Below are 27,283 nucleotides of genomic sequence, written 5' to 3' on the forward strand. Positions count from 1 at the left end.
ATTTTTCCAGTCGGGCTACCAAAATCTATCTCTGCCCTGCCCGTCGGGCTATCATAGGAAGGAAAAATGTATGTCAATGCTTTTGCATTCTTTCGGAAATGTAGCTGAGTAATTATGTCATTGGCATCTGTGAGCCACTGTCAATATGTGACATATTGAAATCGCCTTTGAATTTGCGCTTGTTTTTTGCTTTCACTTTGCAATCGCGTGAACTGTGTAGAGAGCGACAGTACCGATTGGTGAGTGATGATAATTTGCGCACCAATTCCTCTGACATCGTCTTATCAATCGTTAGCTTACTATGCAAACATGACAAGTGAAATCTCCCGCAACAAGCTTAAACATGATCGCGCAGAGAATTGCTGAGCGTTATGTGAGTGCGTGTGTAAAAGCAGCAGGATATACATTTTAGTTCTGCTGAGCCAAATAAGACAGGTCAGGGTGAAGAAGTGACAGCCAAAGAAAAGCCTACCACAAAACGGAAAAGTTATGACAAATCAGACTATAAGGCAAAAAGAAAGTGCAGCTTTATGGTTTCATGAACAAAAGAATTTCTGTGGCTGCAATATGACAAGCTAAACAATAACCAGGGCTGCACATAAGTGGTCCGCAGGTGCGCATTCACTGTCAAAATAAAAAACGCGCACAAGATAAGAAGTTGCAACGCGTGTTTGCGTATTTGTTTAGAACTCTTAAAGATGTCGAAGAAGCTCCTTTAAGCAATTACTGTGATGTTCCTCCACCTCCAAAGAAATATCAGAAGGAGTCTGAACCACAAAAGAAGCGCGTATTCTCGGAAAAGTGGTTGCAGGAGGTGAGCTAGCTTTAAACAAATGATGAACGCACAGAGTTGTGGTGCAGAATGTGCCGTGAAAATCCCACTCTAGCGGACAAAAACACTGCCCTTTATATGGACGCAAACGCGCGTTGCAACTTCTTATCTGGTGCACGTCTTTTATTTTGACAGCGAATGCGCACATGCGGACCACTTATGTGCACTCGTGTAAATAACATAATGTTCTGCCGGGTGTGTTGTTGGTTTTCCCTCGATTTCTGAGTCAACAAGCGCCTTTGTTACTGAGACCAGTAATTTTAAGAAGGACCCCCATTAGAACCCATGAGAAATGCAAGAAATGCATTATTGCTCAGTCTGCAATATCTTTCCCAGAACAAACACCAATTGCAAATAACATACTAAAAATAAACCTGAAAAATCTGTTTAGAACAGCGTACTATGTTGCAAAGAGTGAACTACTACTGGCAAAATTTAGCAGTCTTTGCAAACTTCAAAAAGCAAATGGCCTAGATCTTGGTTCCACTTGCCTCTTACCCGTGACTTCAGTGGAAATTTCAAATTCAGGATCTGACACAGACTGATTCATGTTCTACACAGTTCTTACAAGTTCATAGAAATTTCTGTTTAATTAGAACCAAGTATTTGAATTGATGGTTGTAATTTTTATACAATGTTGTAATTTGTGTTTCAACAATTTTTTGATTAAGGTTTTGTTTCCGTTACAATATTATACTTTAATGTATAATATTGTAAAGGAAACAAAACAGGAAACAAAACATCAATCAAAAAATTGCTCTCTTTTTTATTCGGGCTACTTAAATTTATTTTGGGCTACCAAAAACTGAAGAGTCCCTGCCCGAAGGGCTACCAGGGATTTTGAAATTTTGCGAGCCCTGTTTTAGGATAAGCTTTTGTTGTATGCAACCATTGCAATAAACTAGTTTGCATAACAGTGAGTCAAAAACTCACACTACATCTGATTAGGGCTGCATGATAACTCAAGAATTTTCAAACTGGCCAATGTACAACCACATATTACTTTTATGTTTGCAAAGAGACTGAGAACACATACACAAGGGACAGAGACACCAACTTGTGGCAGCAATTGCTCTTAATTATTGACAAAGTTGGATTTTAACGTTGATAAATTGGTTAAATTAGCAAAATAAAAATATGCAACATGGATATATTTTTGTGCAACCACCCAGCACTGTTGACTTTAAAACTCCACATGTCTTTTAGATCTTTTTTTTTGTCATACTTTAGCAAATCAGTACATGGAAAGACAAATATATTAGTTTGTTAGTGCAAGTATCTTAAAGGACTTACCATTAGCCTTTCTCGGATCAGTATGTGGGCTAGTAGTGCAACCATTCATGTGGCAGTGAGAGAGGTTGCAGTTGCGGTTGCTCGCAGGGGCACAGGTAATAACCGAGGGACGATTCTGTATAAGAAAAGAGAGAGAGAGGGAAAAAAAAAAAAAAAAAAGGATTCATTAAATGGTAAATGGACTGGTTCTTATATAGCGCTTTTCTACTCTTTCTGAGCACTCAAAGCGCTGTACACAACTTGTACATTCACCCATTCACACCCATTCGCACAAGCACATTTTTTCTAAGTGCTTTTCTAACTAACATTCACACACACATTCATACTCCGATGGATGCATCGGAGAGCAATTTGGGGTTAGTATCTTGCCCAAGGATATTTGGCATGCAGACTGGGGAAGCCAGGGATCGAACCACCAACCTTCCGATCAGTAGATGACCTGCTCTACCACCTGAGCTACAGCCACCCAATTCATTACTGACCTACATTACTGGTTAAATGGGTTTTTTTATCCATCTGTGATCAACCATAAAGTATTTACACAGTACTTCCAGCCACACATATATATACACACATACACACACACACACACACACATATATATACACACACACATATATATATATACACATACATACATAAACACACACACATACAGGGGTGCACATAAGTGGTCCGCAGGTGCGCATTCACTGTCAGAATAAAAGATGGGCACCAGATAAGAAGTTGCAACGTACGTTTGCGTACATAAGATTTTCTGGAGGAGGACAGACCTTTGTTTAGAACTCTTAAAGATGTCGAAGAAGCAAGCTCCTTTAAGCAATTACTTTGGTGTTCCTCCACCTCCAAAGAAATGTCAGAAGGAGTCCGAAAAGAAGTGCGTATTCTCGGAAAAGTGGTTGCAGGAGGTGAGCTGGCTTCAAACAAATGATGAACGCACAGAGATGTGGTGCAGAATATGCTGTGAAAATCCCACTCTAGCGGACAAAAACAGTTCCTTTAATATGTATGCAAACGCGCGTTGCAACTTTTTATCTGGTGCACGTCTTTTATTTTGACAGCGAATGCGCAGCTGCGGACCACCTATGTGCACCCCAAATCTGCAAGACAACTCTAGTAACAGGACAACAGGAAACATGGTCAACACACTGTGAACACAGTCTTTATTCTGTCATCTGTGTTAATCGTGGCATTAAATCTTTGCTGGCCATCACATGTAGCAACTTTTACCTTTATACATATCTGTTATTTTGATCTCCTTACACTGACTTAAATACATAAGCCAAAATATATAAAGATATTAAAAATAAACTGATATGTTGTCTTTACAGGCAGATAAGAAAAATCAGGTCAGTATTTAAACAGTTTCTCAAAACTGATTTTGCCAGCCTTACAATACACCCCCCCCCCCCCCCCTTCACAACAGAAGCGATCATAGATAGTTGTTGTTTTGCACACAGTAAATGCATTTCAGTACATGTTTTATCCATCCACTGGTCATATCTCACTGAACAACAAGAAAGGTGAAAAAAATTAAGTGTGTGCAACCTAAAAAAACAACAACAAAAAAAAAAACATCACAATGCTCTCGCTACAAGTTGACGTACCTGCTGTCGCTCTACAGTTCCACTTATGACAGACCTCTCTGTTCCCCTGACTCCAATGTCATGGCTGCTTTTGGTCAGAGGTATCGGCTGGTCTACAGCATAGCCAGCAATGGAAGCATACAGATGGTTCCCATGGAGACCATTAGAGGAGGAAATAACGTGCTCCACAGGACTGTGGCTGAGGCTCCAGTGCTCACTACGGTTGTCTCCAGCAGAGGGACGTCCCCTTGATAAAGACAGTTAAAATAAAATGTACTAGCAGCTTCGTGGACAACTTTTGTTTTAATTGTTGTGCAGAGGGTATGTTTTTTTTAAGCAGACACAGATGAAGTACAGGAAGGGGTTTTCATTTGTAATGTGCAGCTTTATAATTATTATTATTGTAGACTTTTCTTAAGATTATATACAGCTTCATTTTAAGATTTGTTTATATCAGTGAACTACTTTGTGTCAGGTCTTGATGCATGCTCAACCAACCAGGTAAGGAAGTATGTCCAGACCAACAGAATCAACTTTTTGGGGTTCTCTGTGTCACACTTTACCATCAAACTTTAAGAGGCTGATCATTAAAGTCATGGTCAGATTTTTTTTCCCTTTCAGCCTGTATTCTGAATAACATCAGACTGAATGTTTTTACTCATATTGGATAAAATAAATACGTTTCACAGCCAGAACACACTGAAACACTGAGTGCTGTATTTATAAATAAATAAATAAATAAATATTACCATATGCTGGCTTCGAGACTTAAATGAAACCAAACAAAAAAAGGAGATGAATACAAGGTTAGGGCTTCTTAATAATTTTACATGTTTGTATGACAATCAGAAAAGTATCAGGGGGACCCCGTTTGTAATGCATGACACTTGTCACATGATGTATTACATTTACAACTCATATATTGCACTGCATACAATTTATTCAATCCAACAAATATTAAAAAAACAATACAGCAATAATTTCAAGACCCACACAAAATCATAATAATTTTTTAAAGCCACTTACAGCTGGGTGGCAAACAATCTGCTCATTTTGGTCATGTGGTCTTCATCACAGTGGAATCGGTCTTCCATTTGTTCTTCGCCATATTTTCGTTTGCTTGGGCAGTGAGGAGGAGGCCCACTTATATTGGACATAGTGGCAGAAAGGGAGGGCATCTTGGACTCATCTGTGGGAAAGAGTTCAGTAGTAGAAATAACTTAATTAAATTAATTTAGACTAAAAGCAAGTTTCCAGAATAAAATACACAATAAACACAGTAAACTATAAGGACTCTGTGTATTCCATCAATTCATTTTAAACTGACTTTTTGAGACTGCACTGGTAGGTGATCAAGAGTTTCATAAATATACCAAGTAATACAATTTGGCCAGATTTTAATAAACCATGAGCTACAAAAAGCAAAGTAGAAACCAGTTTGACTAAGTACATATTGCTTAATGTTAAAACAATGTAAATAACTGTTTTTACACCAAGTTTGAATAACCTGTGTAAAATGTATTCAAAGGACCTTTCACACAAGTAATTGCAATTTAAAGTGCTTAGCAGAAGACGGAAAAGTTGACAATATTACATAATCTGGGGCTATTGCACAAAGGAGAAAACTTGATACATATAGTTATAATGGAGAAGTACTTTGGGTTTTGGTGAATTAAAAAAATAATAATACCAGATTCACTGGGGGACCGGAGATCATAAATTAAGTAAATGGCAACTAAATTATAATTTACATTTATTTTTTTGAATTTCTATTATAGAACGACTCTGACTTTGTTTCATGTATGGAGGTGCAATTTGTTTGAGAAGTAAACTTTGATCAAGAAAGCCAATGGAGCAATACACAAGCAGTTAAAAATCACCCACTCATCGAAGCCCAAAGGAAACTGTGTGTAGAAACATGATAAAGCAAATTTTTGAGCAAAATTTCCTGATTTCTTTAGATGTTTGACTAAGCAGTGGCACAAATGAGTGTTACACAACCTGAAGCTTAATCACTGCTACATCACATGAAGCAGCATTGTAGCGTATGCCGTTATAGCTTGGGAATTTCTACAAATTTCAAATGAATGTTATTGTTATTCAATGCCAACTTGTTAAATACAGGCTATAAAAATCGTATTTTAAAGTTGCGATGTTATTAAACAAAACAGTCGTTGTTCTCCGCACCAACAAGTTATTTAACATGTCGTCAGTCTCGACGCTAGCGTCAGGATAGTCAAAAGGGTAACGCAAATCACAACACAGGAGTATCTGGCGCTGAATTTAGGGAAACCACAACGTGTTGCGTTTTATAAATGAACTCAGGAACTATAGGACCAAAAGAAAGAAAAAAGACAAACTTACCTTCGTAGTGCAGTCTCCCAATGTTATTGTTCATCTTGTCCAGGAACTGAGAGTTTATCATGTCCATTCTAGCATTTACACGAACAGGCTACTTGCTAACATTAACGTTAGCAAGCTATCCTAAAGGAGATAGAAATGTTGTCATGTTTTTAAAAGTGGCATACGTTTACACGCCAGTTAATGGTAATCCCAAAAGACATTAGTCTTTATTTTGTTCAACGACAGGCACTTCATGACACTGAAGACTACAGGCTTTAGTGCGGCTAGCTAAACACGTAGCCTACGCTGAGCTAGTTGCTACTAGCCGTTCATCAGTGCGAGCTTTAAATTAAACTACGAAGTTATAAACGCTTATATTGAAGAGGTTGTTATTATTAAAATACAATGTTATACGTGTATTGCGACCAGCGGTCTGCTTAGTTGCTGAAGCCAAAATACAAGACAGCGAACTTTGTCTACTTTACTCACGACACAAACTTACGTTAGCCAAGTCGCTAACTTTTTAGTGCTCTAGGTCAATGGTTTTCGTTTTAACTAGCAAAAGTCTTAAAAAAAATACAAGTCAGTATCTACTTAGTGCCAGGTTAGGTTCAATAGTCTATATCCAACAAACTGAATTCCAAAAAATGGGTATTCCTATTCTTCCATGATACTTACTTCTTCGACAAAAATTAGCTTTACGGCAACACCATAGTTAGCCGAGTCTGCCTACGTATTCTGCCTTCTTCACGCACTTTCACACAGCAGCAGTCCTCAGACAACAAAAGAGAGCTGAGCGGCCCTAGCGGAGAGATACGAGGCGAACCGGGGCTTTTTGAAGCATATTTAAAAGGTACTTTTATACGGTATGAACACTTTGATATTGACCATTAATAAATTCTCCTATCATCCTAAAAGTAACATTGTTTTTCAAGTTTATCAAGCTACGCAGCCTATGAAGATGCCCAAATGAAATGGGTTTAACGTGAAACACAATAGGCTACTTGATTTTTTTTAATGCCACTACTGACCATATACATAATGTTTTTGATATGTGAAGAAAGTAAACATACAAAGAGCTGCTTTCTCTGAACTGCTGTTGATTTTACACGAATCATTATGAGGAGTTTGCAGTGAGTTTAGTTTCCTGCAGTCTGACTGCAGCACAACACATTGAGGACAGACTGAGGGCACAATGCCCTGCTGGAGCGTCTCATCCACAGACATCTGACTAGAATGGCTGGGTTTCAGACTTAAGCAAAGCTGAGGTTGTAGTGATGGGTCGTTCGCGAACGAAATGGCTCTTAGAGCCGACTCTTTGAAGTGAACGACGCGAGCCGGCTCCTTATTGGGAGTGAGGTTTTTTTTTCTTTCTCTCACCCTCTCTCTCGTCCTTTTTTCCGCTAAACTCCGCATGCACGGCCTGTACTTTGCGCTGGGCAGAGGGGGGAGGGGCGTTAGTTACACTCACAGTAGCACAGGAACAGAGCCAGAGAGAAAGAGAGCGAGGGACAACAACTTCACATTAGAAAGGTATAGTAATCATCCACTATTTTCAGTTGCAGATGATAAAGGATTCAGAAATCATGCAGGCCCATATGACAGAGAATGTGCATCTTCTTTTTGTTTTAATATTTTAATTTATATTTAATTGTGTTGTGGTTTGCAAGTGTTTTGTGTTGTTTCACGTTAAGTTTGTTCAAAAGGAAAAAGCTGAAAATTTAAATAGTTAAAAGTTTAAAATGTAAATAGTTGTTCTTTGTATTATATGATTTATTTATTACATTTTATGTGGAGTGAATAAATAAAGTATATTTATGGTGGCCCTTAGAGACAAAGCACGTACAAACTCCAAAACACGTACAAACTCCTAAGCATGTACAAACTCCAAAACACGTAAAAACTCAGAAGCACGTACAAACTCCAAAGCACGTAAAAACTCCAAAGCACGTAAAAACTCAGAAGCACGAAAAAACTCCAAAACACGTAAAAACTCAGAAGCACGTACAAACTCCAAAACACGTAAAAACTCAGAAGCACGTAAAAACTCAGAAGCATGTACAAACTCAGAATCACGTACAAAAGACAACAGAAGTGCTCCAGGATGCTAGGGCGCAGTGTTGAGCTTTTGTTACCTAGTGGCTACACAAGCCAGCAAGTATCAACAACCGGATTTGGTGTGTGGTAGTAACAGGTAAATAAACTTCTTTTTTTTTTTAATTATTTGAATATATATGAGTGCTTGTGTATAAATACACAAACCATACACACATGCTTTCAATTGTGTAATTTAAGTGATCTGAGTAGCTCTGTTTTGGAAGTTCAGTAAACGCTAGAAATGTGTTTTAGAGTTTGTACGTGCTTTGTCTCTAGGGGCCATATATAAACATATATAAATAAAACCACTTTTTTTACATTAGTAATTCCTTTTCTGCATAATTTTATATTATTGTTAATGATTAAATAATTAAAGCAACAAAACAACCTGAAGAGCCGGTTCGGAGCCGAAAGAGCCGGCTCTTTTTAGTGAGCCGAGCCGAAAGAGCCGGATCTCTAAAAAGAGCCGGAAATCCCATCACTATGAGGTTGGTTTTGTTGCTCACTACACTGATACTACCACATGGTGTCACAATAGCACACATAAACTCATATTATCTTCCTCAACTACGCTGCCACAACCCCAAAAACAAAAGTCACCCTTGTTAAAGTGACATAAAGATAACTCTAATGTCTTCAGGCATTCAACAAAAGAGAGGAGCCTGTTAATCACAAATCTTTACACCATATCAACTGGACTAGCAAAAGCTTTGACAGGGGAGAATTGGGCTCAAGTGATCTTGGTATTCCCCCCCCCCATATGCAAGATGCACAGCTACAAGTATTAATGCATAGTACATTCATAAAGAAATAGCAGCTAGTAACAGTTGTAAACATGCCAAAGCAGGATACAAACACAAGAGACATTTTTCTCTCAGTACAGAAGTGGATCAATGAATTCACCACACACAAGGACAGTTGGCTGTGAGCACACAATATCTTCAATACAGTCCCATTTGTTTAGCAGTTTTCAGTAGGGTCATGTATTAAAGCTGCACAAGTTGATAAATGACATCTTTTTAGTTGCAGAGACATGAGGGGTGCTCCCCAAAGTCTGACCTGCATAGGCCCATCTATTCAGTGTACTCCTTAGTCATGTTAGTTACTACAGTTGCTGCAGAAGCACTAAATTATTTAAACTCAAGAAATAAAGTGAGCCCACACTAGCTTATTAGGGAAATGAGCTTTAACTTTACATTACCAAATTTTATGAATTAGTAACTTGTAGCTGAAGTGTGTCAGTAGGATTCAGCTGACGGGGCACAGTTAGTAGAGGGCAGGCCTGGACCCTGCTCAAATCTAAAGTCCTAGAGGTATACTTATCCTGCCGTCTTCTCTCCTTCCTCTTTTAAGCACCATTTATTTGCTTTGGCTCACTAAACATAATCCAAATTGCTGCTAACAACTAGTCCTACAGAGTCAGTGAAAAATATATAGTAGCTGACTGTCAACAGGTTTACAGGCATTTTGCACAAATGACAGAGATCAGGGTCAGAAAATACAAATATCATATTTCCCAGAATTTCCCTTAATCAGTGAAACGTAAAATTAATGAATAAATAGTTGTAGACCTGAAATTCAATTCATAAGGTAAATTTATATTCCATAGAATTAATTATTTAAATTATTATTATTATTATTATTATTGTGTCACGTTGCCAAGCAACAGAGGAATTTTCTCCAATTTCAGATTTTTAGTATTAGAGGAAATCTTCAAATTCTGTAAAAATATTTATAAAGCACGAAACTAATTCCATGTAAAAATTTAGCAAAATGTCATAAACATATAAAATATACACGGTATGTGCAAGTATCTTATAATATCTCAAAAAGTATTATATTAATATTTTACCTTGTTATTAACCGTTAAAATGCAGGACTGAAGTTGGGCTGTAAGATTTCTAGTTAACAAGTCATGCCATGATGAATGAAGTCATATAGTAATATTAGCCCTTCATTAGAAAATATACTCAAACTGCGATATAAAGATTCAATGTCCTGACTTTTTTATGTGTGCCTATGTTTGAATTTATATTTTTACACTTTAACAATCTTTTACCACTGCACATCACAAGTTATTGATTTATTGAATTGTTTAAAAAATCCAGTCTTTTGTTTTGTCTTATAAGTATTGATAATATAATTAATAAGTGCTTTACAGAAATTACTGTGTTTTTAGTGAACCTTGTGATAATTAGTGCTAAGAATATTGTATGCAGTGTTTTTATGCTCTCATAAGCATCAAACGATTATATAAAATATAAGGAACACAATGAATTGTGCCACCCGTAATGGAGACATGTTAGCCAATTGAATTTGTAATATTTTTAAATTAAACAACTATTGTAGTAAATTATAATAAGGAAAATTATTACATAGAGAGAGGTTCATTAAACAATCAAGACAGAGAGTTTTAGTGCATGAATTTGTTTCTCAAGGGACGGCTGATGACGCTTCTTTTCATTCACCAGTCCTAACAGCCATTTTAGATTTCATGGCTGCATTCTATAAGCAGGGAAAACAGCACCCAGACAGAGGGCAGGGTGAACCTGAGTAACAAGGGGAGTATGAGTAAGGGGAGGATGATGTACTACACAGTACACCTTCTTGCACTTTCACTGGAAACCCCTCTATTTTTCATGCTCTGGTTCAAAAAAGGATGACGTCTCTAAGGCAGTAGAAAATGGGGGAGGGGTAGAAAAGGCAGGCATGCCGGGGGGAGAGAGAGGAGAGAGTGGAGGGCGATAGCAGGAAGGAGAGGCATAGCCAGAGCATCATTTGCAATGCTTGAGGAAAGCACGGGGTAAAGTGATTGGCTATGGGAGAGTGTAGCGTCACTGCCAGTGAGGGGGAGCTTCGAGGATGCTCCACTGAGCTGAGAGGGAATACATTTGTTGGGAGTTTGCACTGAGAGCTCAGCCATTATCAGCTGTACCACTGAGAACAGGGGCTTCTCGGCAGAATACTTTTCCACACCCAGTGCTTGTTGACTCTTCTTCTTGCTCCTCTGCAGCCATGAATTATTTGCGTCGGCGTCTCTCAGACAGCACGTTCATCTCCAACCTGCCCAATGGCTACATGACAGACCTTCAGAGGCCCGATCCTGCTCAGCCTCCTCCACCTGCCTCCAACACCCCTGCCAAGTCTCCGACATCTGGGCCAACACCTCCAGCCACTTCCCCTGCTCCAGAGAGGAAACCCCAGCCAGTTCAGTCGACAGGATCGGGTTTCTTCAGTTCCATTACCAACGTTGTTAAGCAGACAGCTGCCTCTGCAGGGCTAGTGGAGCAGACCCAAGTCACGACACCTAAGAAGTTTAAAATTCTCCTGGTCATTGATGAACCACAACAGGAGTGGTAAGAGAAAATGCTGCTCTTATATCATTCGTGTTGTGTCATTCATATGCTGCTGTAGGCATTGTTTCTATGTTCCAGCCATATAGCTGTTAGGTAATGGTTAAAGAACTGCTGAAACAACATCTCTATCAAGCACCCTGCAGAGATGAATGGGGAGTGCTGCTGTGGTTTGATGTTACACCATGCCAGTGTTCAGAATAATACACTCAGGCAGCCAAAACTTAATCAAAAACAATCCACTGATTCTCAGCAGCAATGCCATTATCCCAAGATGGAGGACTTTAAATGTCCTTTGTTTGCTCTTTTTTGTAATAGATGCAAATGCTTTGTTTAATCGTTTTATTTAGTTTTGCATCTGTCTGTACAAAAATCTGATTAATTAATTAAATGTGGTACAATACTGCACTGGAATGTGATTTTTTCACCATTTTTTAAAAAAGGAATGGTGTTCCACAGGTTGTGCAGCATTGAGAACTGTATGTTATTTCTAATACTGCAGTGCTTCCCCTCAATCAATGGGGTTTCCCCCTGCTCACTGATGGAAGATCACATGGCATGACAAGAAAATAAACCTATGGTGCATAGGGTTCTCTTAGTTGTGAGTCCAACCTTAAAATGTATAACATAGTTATGTTTCTCAACCCTTAACCTCAATAACCTTAAGGCATTAAGCAGTTGTACTGGCAGCCGTGTCCTAGGGGATCTTAGTCAGAGGTGGCTTAAAGCAAGCATCTTTGTCAGTCGACTGCTTGAAGGACTTAAAATGTTCTAAATGAGTCTATGCATGGATTTATATGGAAATTACTTTGCGTGTTGTCAAACAATAGAATATATTTGATTAACTCTCTCACCACATGACAAACATTTATTTACACTGGTGGCATGTTTTTCACTGCAGCATATCCAGTCATTTTCAGTTACCACCTAGACATAGAAAGCATAGAACTGTAACTTAACTCTTTAATGCCTTTGATGCCTTTTTAACTGTGTACCACAGAGTATACAGTGGTATACAGTTAAAAAGAATGAAAAAAATCAGCTTGCTTCACTTTTAAACATATACACATAAGATATCTTGCAGTTACATGTATTTTCAGCAATGTGAAATTTGTTTATTCACATTGCTGAAAATACATGTTTATTCATATTCATAGACTACACCTTATTCAAAGGTGTAGTCTATTATTCCCCCAAATCAGCTGGGATAGGCTTCAGCCCCCCAGTGTATCTAAAGTGGATAAGCAGTTAAGAAAATTTTTAGCTGGATGGATGAAAACACCAATAGTTGAAGAAATACAGTAATAGGTAGACAGCATGGTAAAATTTGTCAACACATCATGTCTCAGAAGGTTAGTATGTTACCGTTGTTCTATATCATGTATCAACCTTAGCTAAATGCCACTGTGTGTGTGTTTATTTGTGCAGGACTGGCCATTAATGGATTAGAAACCCTGATCGTTGTTGTTAATAAGACGAGACCCTCGTCAGCAGGATGGATGCCAGCTTTTATATTCACTTGTTCTATACTTCTTATGAGAGGAAAGGAAGATCAAATATTGCTCTGCATATCTGGCACACAAACAAGATATAATAAATGAAACTAAAGTTTTGCCCTTCATCAAAGACCCTTCTTATAGATAATGTAGGTTGAGCTGATAGGATGTGCCATTATATTTACTGTCAGTATACAACAGGAGCTGATATGGAGAAACTCCTGTGTTAAAACCTTAGGTAATTATCTGCCCTGACTGTACCTATATTGCAGATAAATCCATTTTGAAGCTTGATGTGTTCATAACATGTGCAGTTTACTGTTGTTGCAATGTGCATCTTGTGCATAGCCACTTTGGAGATCAGCTTTCAAAGGGCTTCCTCTTTCTTAAGCCTGCATCTATTTTTTTTAGGCCTGCTCATTATCACCACGAAGGAGGTATTACATGTTTGACTAGGTTTTGTTTCTTTGGGACAGGTTTTGTGGGACCTTTTGCCTAGCGATTTATGGTTACTATTTCAGTATAAATCAGTTTACATAGTGTAGGCTGGGATTGCTTTGTTTTGTTTAGCCTTTGTACTCATTCTGTTAGAGCATAAAAACCCTACCCGAGAACAATTCGGTGAAAAAAGCTTCAGAATAGATGTTTTTATATTAATACATGTTTTGTTTTCCTTTGCAATGTTGGCACAGTGTAAGGTTTTGCTTTGTATTGCTTACATGCTCACTGTGTGGCAGGATGTCCAGACTTTTGTCTGCACACTGCTGCAAATGTAAGGAAGATTAATGAGAACCTGCTGGCCCAGGACACAGTTGAAATCAAGAGAGGTCTCCAGGCTAATTGCATCTGTGAGAAGGCTCAACCATTAAATTCTGTTTACTTTCTAAAACATTTAATACCAACAATTTATATATTTTTTTCATTTTTCACTTCTGAACGTTTCTGTAACATATCTAACTGCCTGTAACTTATATGTTTTATTATTAGATATCTCATGTTGGGCAAAGATGAAATCACAGTAAGCGTAGAATGACACGAAATCTAGAATATAGAGAAAACAGCAGACATTAGTATAGACATTCTATTCTCTTCATTATACAACAAGCTAAGCAGCATACTTACAGTGTGTCGTAAAATCTGGGTGTTTACCAGGGTCAGAGCGCAGACTGATGCTTTTTGTTATTCAGCCAGTGTTTGACTTGTTAGATGAGGCTGTCAGTGATGAAGAGTTGTTTATTTTGTTCCAGGAAGGCTGTGCTATAATTTGCTTTTACAGGACAGGAGGAGCAGATGGTTCACTGTCTTACTTATCAGACTAATGGCTGAGATGCCTTGGTTCCTTGCACACACTATATAATGTAGCTCAGTTTCAGAAACATCATTTCTTTAATTGAATTGCTCAATGTTAAAAATTACCCAAAAAATAATTAGTCTACTGCTTCATCTGATATCAGAAGAAGATGCTGTGAGCTTAATCCAGTTCTGACATTGCCAATATGTGAGAGTGAATGTTACGCAAGCAAAGTAATAAGACATTAACATTCAGCAAGGATTCTGTCTTACCAAGCCCTCAGTGACTCATCTGAAAAATGTCTTTCACAGCAATCTTTAATTTGGCAAATGTTTTACAGCATTTAGCCAAAACCAGCATCCCCTTAAACCTTAGATGATCCTGAGGACATTGTGTGCCATTCCATTTTATATTTTTAGGCTATTTTGGCTGTGCTGAATGAATATAGCTCATATTCGAAAGAGGATATTAATTTCTTTAATGTTAGAATGTTAGAATTCTTGTCTCAGTTCCTTAAATGAGCTTAAAATGGCTAAGCTATGCAAAAACGGCCACATTTTATCCAAAGGGCAAAAAATACCCCATTGAAAACAAAATTTTTGATCCTACATGGTAACCTTTCACAGCTTCAAAGATATCTCATAAGCAAGAATCAAAACAAAATTGGAGTTTATTTTGGTTCTTGCTCAGGTGGTTTATGCAGCTGTGCTGCAGCCATAGTTATAGGTATGAGCATTAGTGCAGGAACATTGCACAGAATTTTGGAGCTACTAAAGTGATAAGTGTGTGTCACTATTGATGTTGGATAATGGTTTATGTGTGGTGCAATACAAATAATAATCAAACTCTCGTTGAATTAAATGAATTATTTTAGTTTTTTGTGGAGCTATGTAAACATATTGCCCTTTAAAGGGTTAAAATAAAAAGAATTATAATAAAGTTTTCCCTATTTATATTTCAGATTGAAGTAGTTTTAAAAGCGTTATCACTGAAAACAAAACATTAATTTCTTATTTGTTTTTTAATCTCATGTTTAATTCAAGTCAAAAGAACCCCTGTTGATTCTTACAAATCAATGATCCATGTAAACATCTACTGTCATGCTTCCTCGTTTCAAACCAAGCAGGTGTGAAGCCAGCAGTCAAATCCAAAGGAAGAAATAAATATAGCTTTATATAAAAATAAAGTCATTGGTTTTTGGGCAAAAGCTAAACTTGGCACAGAATGTGTATAGATGTAAGCCAGAGAATCTCATTCTAATGCATATTAATGCAGTGCATTGAAAGATCACTTCTTTACATGTCTGGCTTCGGTGGCCTTTTCAGTGTGCTGAGCTGAGACGTTCTTTGCACAGTGAATAACCATGAATCAATCACATAACCACACCTCTTCTATACAGTCATTCCTTATGCTAAAAATATTATTATTATAAATATTAATTTTAAAAAAAGCTTATTTGTACAAAATAAAACTTATCGTGCATGATGCACTTGATTTCAGGGATCATGTTTTGGAAATAATATCTTTTTTGTATATGTTGGCAGAGAGCATTCATTGCAGTGCAAAGCAGGCTCTTAATTTTCCTAAATATTAGAGCGGTGATTCATATTTTAATGCTTGTTTTCTTCAGCAGCCAAGTAGATCCCAATGCTCTAATTAAATTTTGAATGAATTATTCAGCTTTTCCTCCCTGTGTGACAGGAGGGTGATGCAAATGAAAAGGAAGACCAAGTAGGAAGTGAAAAACATGTTTGCAAAATATACTTACATCATGCGTCATAATGTCATATTGTCTACAAATTTTCTTTGAATATAGCTATAATAATTTATGTAGCACACTTGCGCTATAGTAGCTGGTGGTTAGATTTAGTATGAACTTGAACCTTTGGAAATTCAAACCAAAATTCGAGCTTAACAACGGCAACTTGAGGGAAGGATCTTTATTAGTGCTCTCCCTAGTATTGATTTGTCCCAGTAGTATCTGTGGCCACAGCTTATCTTGTCTGGGCCATCCCCTGTATATCAGTAAGAGACACAGAAATAATAGGCGCAAAATCGCTGTGAGGCTTTGGCAGTTTTCATCCACGTGTAGTTTTTGGTCACTGATCCACCTTAATCGTAAAACCCCGTGATAAGACTTCCTCTTCAACAGTGATCCAGGTGACGGAAAATGTGGGGTGTCACATTTATTTTTAAGAGCTGAATTACAAGTCTGAAAGGTGCAACCATTTTGGGAATCTTTGAATTCAGCGAATGTTGCCTCATTGCATCATCCGTATTATCCCCGTAGGTACCACTGTTACTGGACGAAGCAGTCAGAAATGCTCAGTTACACCTCTGTGTAGACTGTGTAAGGCTTGGCTTTATAAATACAGTTTATTGTATTTTATTTAGTGTTGTAATGTTTTATGGATGTCCCTGCCAGATTGAGGGGGAAAGGTGTTGGAAATCTGCAGTTAGAAAACCACAAAGTGACATGTCTGGATTGTAATACTTCATGCACTTCACACATTTGCACATATTGAGCAGTGATTTATGAGCCATATTTTGTGTTATATTTGTTGCAAAGTAAAAACTAATATGATCATTATACTCAGAGGTGCAGTCAGGCGAATCTATTTTGGAAATCTCTGTAATCCTGTTGTTGTATTTGTGATTACATTAAAAGTTAATGCTTTCTTTTTACCCAGGGCCAAATTATTCCGCGGAAAGAAAATACTTGGGGATTATGACATCAAAGTGGAACAGGTACAATTCATCAGCCAAATGAAATCCATTGCAAGTACGCTTTGAGTGCAGAGTTTGCGAGTTCATAAGTTTAAATGCACTGTTCTCTTTTCCAACAATCAACTCCCTAGGCTGAATTCAACGAGATCAATGTCATAGCTCATGCAAATGGAACCTGCGATGTTAACATGCAGGTTCTAAGAAATGGTACCAAGGTTGTCAGGTAAGACACATGCAAACACACACAGAGAAGATTCAATGTAAAGTGCTGTTTATGTAGCACTTTTCTAGTTTTACTCAAAATACTTTAGACTGCAAGTCACATCTAACCATACAGTCATGCAGCCCTTTACTTTGCACACTTCTTATCTACTTCAGATCCCATAGTTCATCTTCACCAGCTAATCTAACAAAATGACAGAGTCACTTTCGCTTTCTTTTTTTAAATCAATATATATACACTAACAGTCCCTACCTGATTTATCTACATTGTTATCAACACTTTAAACAGCCTGTCATTTTTATGGTGAGTTCTCGCCACATCTATGCTGTAATTCTATTTTTTAGGTCATTCAAGCCAGACTTTGTCCTCATTCGTCAACATGCCTTCAGTATGACCCAAAATGAAGATTTTCGCAACCTGATCATTGGCCTGCAGTATGGTGGTGTGCCAAGCATCAATTCCCTCGAGTCCATCTACAACCTGTGTGACAAGCCGTGGGCGGTATGCAATCAGCAGTCAGGCAGTGGTTTACTTAGAACAATAGTAGCAGGCAGATGGATGAAAACACTGATCTTTTCTGAATGCCCTGGTTCTGGATTGCATTTCATATTGTTTAAAAAAAATTCTGTGAAACAATTTCCAACTTTTGTATGTTTGTCAGTTCTTTCTATATATGTTTGTTTATCTTTATGCATGTGCAGTTTGCCCAGCTTATCAACACCTGCAGAAAGTTAGGTCCTGAGAAGTTCCCTCTGATCGAACAGACTTTTTACCCAAACTACAAGGAGATGGTGAGAACCATGTCATCTCCCCCATTTTTACTGCACAAATTGAAAATGTTTTTATTTGTTATTGACATTAAAAACTTTGTTAATGTGTGAAGGGATAACGTAAAAAGTAACTAAAATTATAACTTGTTACTTTAGGTAAGCATGCCATCATTTCCTGTTGTTGTGAAGATTGGACACGCCCACTCTGGTATTGGAAAGGTATACAGGTTGTTCCTGTTGCAATAATATGAAAGTATGCAGACTGTGGATATACTCTTCATTAAAACAACTATCTTTTTTTCAATATTTTACTATTTTCTGTCTCTTCACCTTTGTGCACAGGTGAAGGTGGACAACCACAGTAAGTTCCAGGACATAGCCAGTGTTGTGGCTCTTACCCAGACCTACACCACCACAGAGCCTCTCATTGACTCCAAGTACGATATCAGAATCCAGAAGATTGGCACCGACTACAAAGCTTACATGTATGTAGAACACTTTTGTTGCTTGGCATTACAAATAAAACAGAAGATGGGCTGACATTGCTTTAATTTATGCAATTTACCCATATCAGGAGAACTTCCATATCTGGTAACTGGAAGACCAACACGGGCTCAGCTATGCTTGAACAAGTGGCCATGACTGATAGGTGAGAATGCTACAGTCAGTGTTTGATGTTTATGTAAGCATTGTGGTTATAAAGGGATAGATGGTCAGCAACAATGCTCATGTAGGCTGTGGTGTTTAAATAGTATTCACTTGGTACTAAAGGCCTTTAATTAAATAAATAAAGGTATGAAGAAAAGGATCTCTGAATGTACACCACATCAAACCTTGAAGCATCAGGTGTCACTCATGTCAGCTAAGAACAGGAAACTGAAGCTACACCAAAACTCCCTGATCATTGCACTGCCACCAGCCTTAATCATTAATCCAAGACAGGATGGATCCATGTTTTCATGTTGTTTCTGCCCCTCCATCTAAGTATTAAAGCAGAAATTAAGACTCATCAGACAGGCATTTTTTTTAGTTTTGGTGTAGCTTCAGTTTCCTGTTCTTAGCTGACATGAGTGACACCTGGTGCGTCAAGGTTTGATGTGTTGTACATTCAGAGATCCTTTTCTTCATACCTAACCAAAGAATGGTTATTGGAGTTACTGTTGGCTCTCTCAGCTCAAAACACTCTGGCAATTCTCTTCCTATATTTGGCATCAACAAAGCATTTTTGCCTAGAGTTGCTCAACTTAAATTTCAACCGGTCATCATGGCAATGTCTGTATGCCTAAATGTATTTAGTTGGTTTCAAGTAGGGGTGCAACGATACTCGTATCGATATCGAACCGTTCGATACAGTGCTTTCGGTTCGGTATGCATATGTATCGAACAATACAACATTTTTAATTTATTTTATCAACTTTCCTTCTGACGATGCTGTCTGTGTTGAGCGCTCAGTGGATCTGCGCTCGACAGTGCAGCCTAGGCGGAGTAGTCGAACACAGATTCACTGAGCGCAGGGCAAGCTAGCGAGACAGAAGCTAGGCTAGTTGCAACATGGCAAATTGAACCTCCCCCACCCTCATTCAGATCTGGCGTTTGGAACTATTTTGGTTTTCATGTGACGTATGACCCTGAAGGTAAGCGTGTCATGGACAAAAGTAAAACAGTATGTTGGATGTGCCAGCAATGCTCAATTGGTGGGAACTAGTGTGTTAGCGCAGTTAGCTCGTTAATGTGTTGACGTCTTCCAGCCCCACTCATGAGGCGATCCGCGGTAGCTCGTTAACGGAGATTTTCCGTGTTGTGACGTTAACGTCATTTCAGATTAACGCTGACAGCACTAGTGGGAACACAACCAATATGACTGCACATTTACTCCGACATCATCCTAGTGCAAAGACAAGTGGATGCAGACAAAAACAAGCATGCATGCTACAAACTTTACCCGCATCATTTAGACAGCCGTTAGCACATGATTCTCCTTATGGGGACCTGATATGTTTAATATGCTGCTGAGAATATAGCCCAGAAGAAGCGTATAGTATAGCTTTTATTTTGGAAAGAGACATTTCTCCATAATAAACTCTCTTTTCCAAAGATGAGTGATTCCTCAATCAGATACAGGGCTCGCAAAATCGCTAGCCCGACGTCCTGGGGCTTTTTTCCAGTCGGGCTACCAAAATCTATCTCTGCCCTGCCCGTCGGCCTATAGTAGGAAGGAAAAATATATGTCAATGCTTTTGCATTCTTTCGGAAATGTAGCTGGGTAATTATGTCATTGGCATCGGCCACTGTCAATATGTGACATACTGAAATCGCGTTTGAATTTGCGCTTGTTTTTTGCTTTCACTTTGCAATCGTGTGAACTGTGTATAGAGAGCGACAGTACTGATTGGTGAGTGATGATAATTTGCGCACCAATTCCTCTGACATCGTCTTATCAATCGTTAGCTTACTATGCAAACATGACAAGTGAAATCTCCCGCAGCTTAAACATGTGAGAGGTTGATCGCGCAGAGAATCGCTGAGCGTTATGTTAGTGCGTGTGTAAAAGCAGCAGGATATATATTTTAGTTCTGCTGAGCCAAATAAGACAGGTCAGGGTGAAGAAGTGACAAAACGGAAAAGTTATGACAAATCAGACTATAAGGCAAAAAGAAAGTGCAGCTTTATGGTTTCATGGACAAAAGAATTTCTGTGGCTGCAATATGACGAGCTAAATAACCAGGGCGCACATAAGTGGTCCGCAGGTGCGCATTCACTGTCAAAATAAAAACCCGCACAAGATAAGAAGTTGCAACGCGTGTTTGCGTACATAAGATTTTCAGGAGGAGGACAGACATTTGTTTAGAACTCTTAAAGATGTCGAAGAAGCTCCTTTAAGCAATTACTGTGATGTTCCTCCACCTCCAAAGAAATGTCAGAAGGAGTCCGAACCACAAAAGAAGCACGTATTCTCGGAAAAGTGGTTGCAGGAGGTGAGCTGGCTTCAAACAAATGATGAACGCACAGAGATGTGGTGCAGAATGTGCCGTGAAAATTTAATAAATGACAAATTAATAAAAAGGCATGAACATTTTTTTGTATCGAAAAAATATCGAACCGTGACACCAAAGTATCGAACCGAACCGAACCGTGAATTTTGTGTATCGTTGCACCCCTAGTTTCAAGTTACTTTTTTTTTTTGTTAGGTACAAGATGTGGGTTGACACCTGCTCAGAGATTTTCGGGGGTCTGGATATTTGTGCAGTTAAAGCTATCCATGGGAAAGATGGCAGAGACTACATCACTGAGGTAGGAATCTAAGACTGTCATGTTTAAAAGTGAACTTGTGCATTTGAAACATCCTGAATATACTGTTTGAATGTCACATTTTATATTAGGCCAGGCTTTTCACAAGACACTGCCCTCTGCTGTCTCTCTACTGTAACTATCTTCCACTTGTCATAGGTGGTTGGTTCTTCCATGCCGCTGGTAGGTGAACACCAGGCTGAGGATCGACAGCTCATTGCAGACATGGTGCTAGCAAAAATGAACGAGTTAGTGGAGAAAGAAGCTAATGCTCCTAAGAGACCCACCACCATACAACCATCCCAGGTACAGCAACACACAGGCACAGCAGTTAGAAGCAGTAGCGTTGTGCTAGTTTTGTTTTTGTTTATGTTTTTGAATATGGTCAGTGGTGTGTACTATAAGATTAAAAAAAAAATAGTTATAATTTTTCACCAATTAACTGTTGAATGAGTAAATTCCTAAAAAAAAAAATTCTGTTTTTAGGGGACCGGCCAGAAGGGAGAGATTACTGGTGAACCCACCAAGAACGGTGCTGGGCGCCCGCCTCAAGGTTGTCTGCAGTACATTCTTGACTGTAATGGCGTTGCAGTGGGTCCGAAACCAGTCCAGGCCAACTGAGTAACCCAGTAGAATGGGGATATCTGAAAGTCTAGATAACAGCGATGTACCTGCTGAACACATGCACAGACGTGTGTATGTGTGTGTGCGTGTGTGGATGCTCATAGCTAGAGTCAAATTTTTTGGTGGCGTGAGCTCAGTACAGATGAGTGCTGGCCTGGACTGTGTTTTAAACTCTATGCAGTGTCAAAACGTACTGTCTACTTGTTGACCTGTTGATTTAAGTGTGCTTTTATAGGACACCTGTGTTACAGTAGCTGTGGTTTTTCTTTGGGGCTGTTGTTGATGATGTAAAAAGCAGATTGTGCCTACACTGAGTTCGGTGCTGCTCTGTGCTACTCGTTCAACCCAGCTATGGATCTTTCATTTGCCCTTCCCACCCCTTTTCTTTTTGTTTTGGTGTGTACCTTTAAATATTGTTCAAACTGTGGAAGATTGTACAGTTTGAAACTTGTGTATATCTCAATATGTAAACAGTGGGTGTGTATGGTTGTAGTAGTGATTATTTTCGTACTAATACTAATAAATAGAGTCTTTTTTCATTTGTTTTGCATGATTGATAGAAAGGCAGGTGCAAGTCAGTTATAAATGTCTGATCAAGTGGGATGTTCACGTAACATCGCTGTTACACCGCTGTATTTATCTAAGCTGTGTTCCCTGTGATTCATGCATTGTGAATGTGTCATAAGAAATGCATATTATAAGTTGTACAGGATAAAGTGTAGACATACAGTAGAGACATACAGTATATTGCCTTTCCAAAATCTTTTTTTTTTCTCTTTTTCATTACTAGTTTCACTAGAAAAGAGATTATACAGAGTTTTAATAGATATTTAATCGATAATAGAATTAGTCTAAGATGTATTGATGATTTTATTATGCAGAAGGTGTGCAGGTATCTACAGACAACTTCTATATATTTTGAACCAAAGAACATATCGGTTACTTTTAATCAGTCTTTGCACTCCAGTAACCCACAACGTAAGTACCAGTGATGAGACCGTTAACTCTACGGCTGTCACACGGAGTGTGCAATTTAATCAGAGCAGAGCGCTCCAAGATAACAGTTATGTTTTCAAATTGCTTGTTGTAAGTCACACAGCAGTGAACTGACGCTGCATTCAAGCTGTTGTGTGGAGGCAGACATTGTTTCTGATAATAAAAAGCTGTGTAATGTATGATTTGCCCCCTCCATTCCTTACTCTTACTCTGGAGATCAGCTATCATTGGTGGTGTTGCCATGACAACAGTGTATGTGCTCTGAGATTTAGTCTGGATTCCGGTAGTAGTACTGTGTCCCCGTTACTGCCATTCAAAGATTCCTGTGAGATGTTGGAAATTGCAATAATTTATTTATTCATTTTGACTCTTTTAGAACAATAATGTATTTTTTTTAATCCAACCAATCATCAAATTGATACGACAAAGCTATAGCCATCCATGCATTAAATTGTGTTTAGACAAGTGGGTTGTTGGTTTTTTGTTTTTTGTTTTTTTTAGACAATCGATCGTTGTCCAGTGGCTTTTGTGTGGAAGCCATTTCGTATATCCAATACAATAAATGGTGTAACAGCTAAAAAGCAACCAAATCAACTGTAAAAAATAAATCTGCACCATTTTCCAACAATTTGTTTGTTACAACAGTATAAAACATGTTCAGCAAGTTCTGTGTGCAGTCTTTTTCTAAGTTGTATAAAGTGCCATTGTAACTGTGAGCGTGTCCTTGTAAAAGCCATGCCTGCGGCTTATTGGATGTGTTGTTCTGTTTAATAGGAAGTATGCCATGACAATGATTTTCAAAGGAAGAACATGCAGAGGTACCCCATCAGTAATAGCTGCATGGTGACGCCTTGGTCGGTGATTGTGATTATTTGGTCACTGTGTTGAGGTGGAACTTGTGTCTTCAGACCTAGTGAACTGTATGCGTTAAAGACCGTGGTACTTCTGAGGCCAGTGTTGAGCTGTTCGTATCAAGATCAGAGGACAATATATTGTAGAGGGGAAAAAAACTCTGGAAATTCAACCTCTGTCACTGGCAATAAAGCTTCCTTTGCAATACATGCTTGGTCTGTGTCCTCGTATGTGTTACAATTTTAATAATTTTATTCATTATGGCAACACTGGGTAATATGACAGACTCATCTAAATTACACAGTCTAGTGGGCAAAAGTTCAGCTGCTAAGCGCACATACTGCGATGCTTCCAGTGCATGAAATTATATCTGTATTGTGAAAGAGATGGTGATAACACATCTCCTCTGCTTTGTGCCTTCATATTGTGCTGTTTGTCTTATATGTTGAGAATGTGGGATATTTTATTTGTATCAGACAAGTTAATAAATAAAACAGTAATTATGGAGAACTGGCTACTCTACATATGAACACATATGAAGCTTTCATTTATCATTTTGTCTCCATAGCTGTGATTACAATCATAATTATTATTTTCACAAACACCTGCTCTAAAGCTCATCCTCAAATCTTCCATAAAGTGTTAAAAAAATCCAAAGCATAGCAGAGTTTTTCAGACTCTGTACCAAGAAAGTCTAAGGTAGACACTTAAGATTCAAAAACTTTAATATTTTCAGTGCACTCAAGTTCCAGGATTGAAGCCAACACTTCAGTTTCTCCATAAAAACACTTCTACCTATCTACACAGAGCTATAAATCACCAAAACCACTAAAAAAAGAGCACGACAGTGAGGAAAAACCACAATGACCTCCAAAGATGAAATAGGAATACATAGATTCTGCCATCAATGCTCACATCAGGGCTCTGGTTTTCAGTTATTCAGAGAGCAAATATACTCTTGCATGAATTCACACACAACCACACACATGCTGATTGACTCTGCACCTAAAAGGTTATGATTTTCCTGTTTTTCAGTAAATCCCAATCTCTAAGGAGTGCCTCTGGAATGAAAGAAATGCGCTTTTTCTGCATTTTCAGTGAAGACACAGCCCATCTGCAACTACAGGAAGTTTATTTTCTGAAAAAAAGAAGTAATTTTCAACCTGTATCATTCAACATGTTGCAAGATAAACAGAAAAGTGCCTGGTGTTCTGAGGCCTGCCATAACAAGATATACAAAAAACGATATAAATAAAGAATTGAAAACATGAAAATTTACATTTTCAGTTTTTGCATCGTCACAAAATTGCTGAAATCTCAAAAGTTTTTTTTCCCCACAGGGAATGTATTTCAAGTGTAACTATGAGGACATTTTACTTTCGATTTTCTGATTGTAAAGCTAGTGTTATATTTTACCTATATACACTAGCATCACCTGTTACCTGTTATCATCAATAGTACAGTTATAGACATTTGTGTACTTTTTGCACCTTGCACTGTTGTGTCTTCTGGTGATATAAAATGACTATTACAATAATTACAAAATACTCTGCATAAAAAGTGGTTGCAGGAGAATTTTTAATTGTAACTCTGTTCATACCTTTGAGGTGTATGTGAGAAAATTTGGATAAAAATGCATCGCTTGTATTTACAGCTCAGTTATTTGTTTCTAGTATTAGTATTCCACTATGTGTATCTTATTAAGCTTTCTTATGCATTAAGTAATAAGTAGTAGTAAGGACTAGATTGTATTCTCATTCTAGTCCTGTTTTCTTATTGAAAGATTGAAATAACAGAGCATCTGCTGTCTGATTGAAAAGATTAACCCTGGAGTCTTCAGAATACATGTTGCAGACCATGGTTGTTAGACCATGCCTGGCTAATCACTTTTGATGTCACAAATACACATTTGGTGTCAACCTCAGATTCAGATCAGGTGAGCAGAAAGAAAAATTCTCCAGTAGGACAACAACACTTTTTGGAATATGCATTCTATAAAATTTTAAACATTTAACTATACTTAAATAGGTTTATATCAAGTCTTCATGAACATAATATTTCATTATTTTCACTTAATTTGTGCTGTGGTGTGGTCATTCTCTTCCTGATATGAGTGGCTGCACAGAACAGCAGTCAGCACTACTAATTTTTTCTGCCGACAGATGATCAATGAATAATTGACATGGCTGCAGAAGCCATCCTGCATTATAATAGATGCATAGCTTTGCTATGAATTCTACTGGAGTTAGATGACTATCAAGTCTGTTGTTTACTTTAGAAGATATCAATATTCACACAGCAGATTAATTTTATCTGTTTGAACAAATATTAGCTGTCTCCCACAGATAAAATATGTTCCACAGGCAGCATTTGTCAGACTTACAGATGGTCCTTTCTCCTCACTACCAGCAGACTGACCTGGCCGGTTGAAGCTTCTGAAGAGCTCAAGAGGAATGAATGTGGGTTCTTGAAGCTCCAGCTGAGGAGCTTCTGTCCAGACTCCTGCCAGCTGTCTGCCAAGCTGCTGCTCAACACGAACACTTTGTGGCCTGTAGGGGCACGCTGCACTGACCATCTGGTGAAGATCACAGTGGATCACCACTAATGAAGGAAAATGTAAAAGTGACCTGCAATAAACAGCAGCCTCTCTGAATGTCATTAATTGCACCCAATTCTAACATGTTATATAGATGTTTTTTGTTTTTTTCGCAAAAATGTGAATAAAGGGGATAAATTAAATTAAATCAAACCTGTCAATCAAGCTGACTGTTTTAGGATTAATTAATTAAAAACTACTAACACATTACTACCACAAATGCCGAACGTGACATCCTACTTGTGTCTTACTTAAAATTTTAAACCTAATAAAAATATATTAAATGTGTAATGAAAACAAATATATTATTATCAAATAAAAAATATAAATTTATTCAGTTTACAATAATATAAGACCATAAAAAGTTATATTTCATCTTATGTGAAGAGCTGGATCTAGAATGCACTTGTTTCAAACATGACTGGTTATGTTTCTGTAAATCAACTGAAGAATAAAGGAACAGAAATATTGAGCTTTATTGTTGCCATCTGCTGGTGGAGTTGAGGTACAAAAAGACTATATATAGTATCTTAGTTTGTAAGATTGCATAACTAGCCACTTGAGCTGCATAGTGTACCTTCAATTTTTCACAGAATACATTCACTGGCATCACAAGAATACAGCGATCAACTATGCAGCTAAAAAAGGAAATTAATTGCTTTTTATTTATTATTACTTATTATTTATAGAAGGTAAAACCCTTGAAAGGCAAGTAGCTGTCTGGCAGACAACGTCAGATAAATCAAAGATTGGTACGACATGTTTTCAGGTCGTTTGTGAAACTGCATTAGTCTAATGGCGGAGAAGAATACATCTCTTTGTGCCCTGCCTGTCTTTGTGGGGAGGCTATAAGGTGTAGACTGGAGTTTAAGGTTATTACACCTTCCCCTTTTACTTAAAGCATATTTCAGATGGC

At 38.0% G+C, this 27,283-nt stretch overlaps 2 protein-coding genes across 4 annotated transcripts in view; one reads left to right on the top strand and one right to left on the bottom strand.

Moving 5' to 3' along the window:
• The window catches only part of vgll4a (vestigial-like family member 4a), a 41,868-nt gene extending 35,007 nt beyond the window's left edge, over positions 1 to 6,861 (bottom strand). For 2 of the 3 annotated variants that reach the window (XM_085144943.1, XM_085144941.1), the window contains exons 1-5: positions 6,733 to 6,861; positions 6,076 to 6,195; positions 4,738 to 4,900; positions 3,733 to 3,958; positions 2,126 to 2,240 (exon numbers count right to left, since the gene is read on the bottom strand). In XM_085144943.1, coding sequence (XP_085001069.1) covers positions 2,126 to 2,240; positions 3,733 to 3,958; positions 4,738 to 4,900; positions 6,076 to 6,142 — 571 coding nt within the window. In that variant the 5' untranslated portion in view covers positions 6,143 to 6,195; positions 6,733 to 6,861. The other variant, XM_085144942.1, reaches the window with a different exon arrangement.
• Positions 6,862 to 10,890: 4,029 nt separating this feature from the next.
• On the top strand, positions 10,891 to 26,520 carry syn2a (synapsin IIa). The gene is made up of 11 exons (XM_085144931.1): positions 10,891 to 11,507; positions 16,982 to 17,039; positions 17,150 to 17,241; positions 17,586 to 17,742; positions 17,943 to 18,032; positions 18,168 to 18,230; positions 18,354 to 18,496; positions 18,586 to 18,660; positions 21,200 to 21,302; positions 21,459 to 21,605; positions 21,786 to 26,520. Exons 1-11 carry the CDS (start codon positions 11,167 to 11,169, stop codon positions 21,918 to 21,920), a joined length of 1,404 nt encoding a protein of 467 aa, XP_085001057.1. The 5' UTR covers positions 10,891 to 11,166; the 3' UTR covers positions 21,921 to 26,520.
• Positions 26,521 to 27,283: the final 763 nt, after the last annotated feature.

The sequence above is a fragment of the Neolamprologus multifasciatus genome, chromosome 20, assembly GCF_963576455.1.
Source record: "Neolamprologus multifasciatus chromosome 20, fNeoMul1.2, whole genome shotgun sequence".
Lineage (NCBI taxonomy): Eukaryota > Metazoa > Chordata > Actinopteri > Cichliformes > Cichlidae > Neolamprologus > Neolamprologus multifasciatus.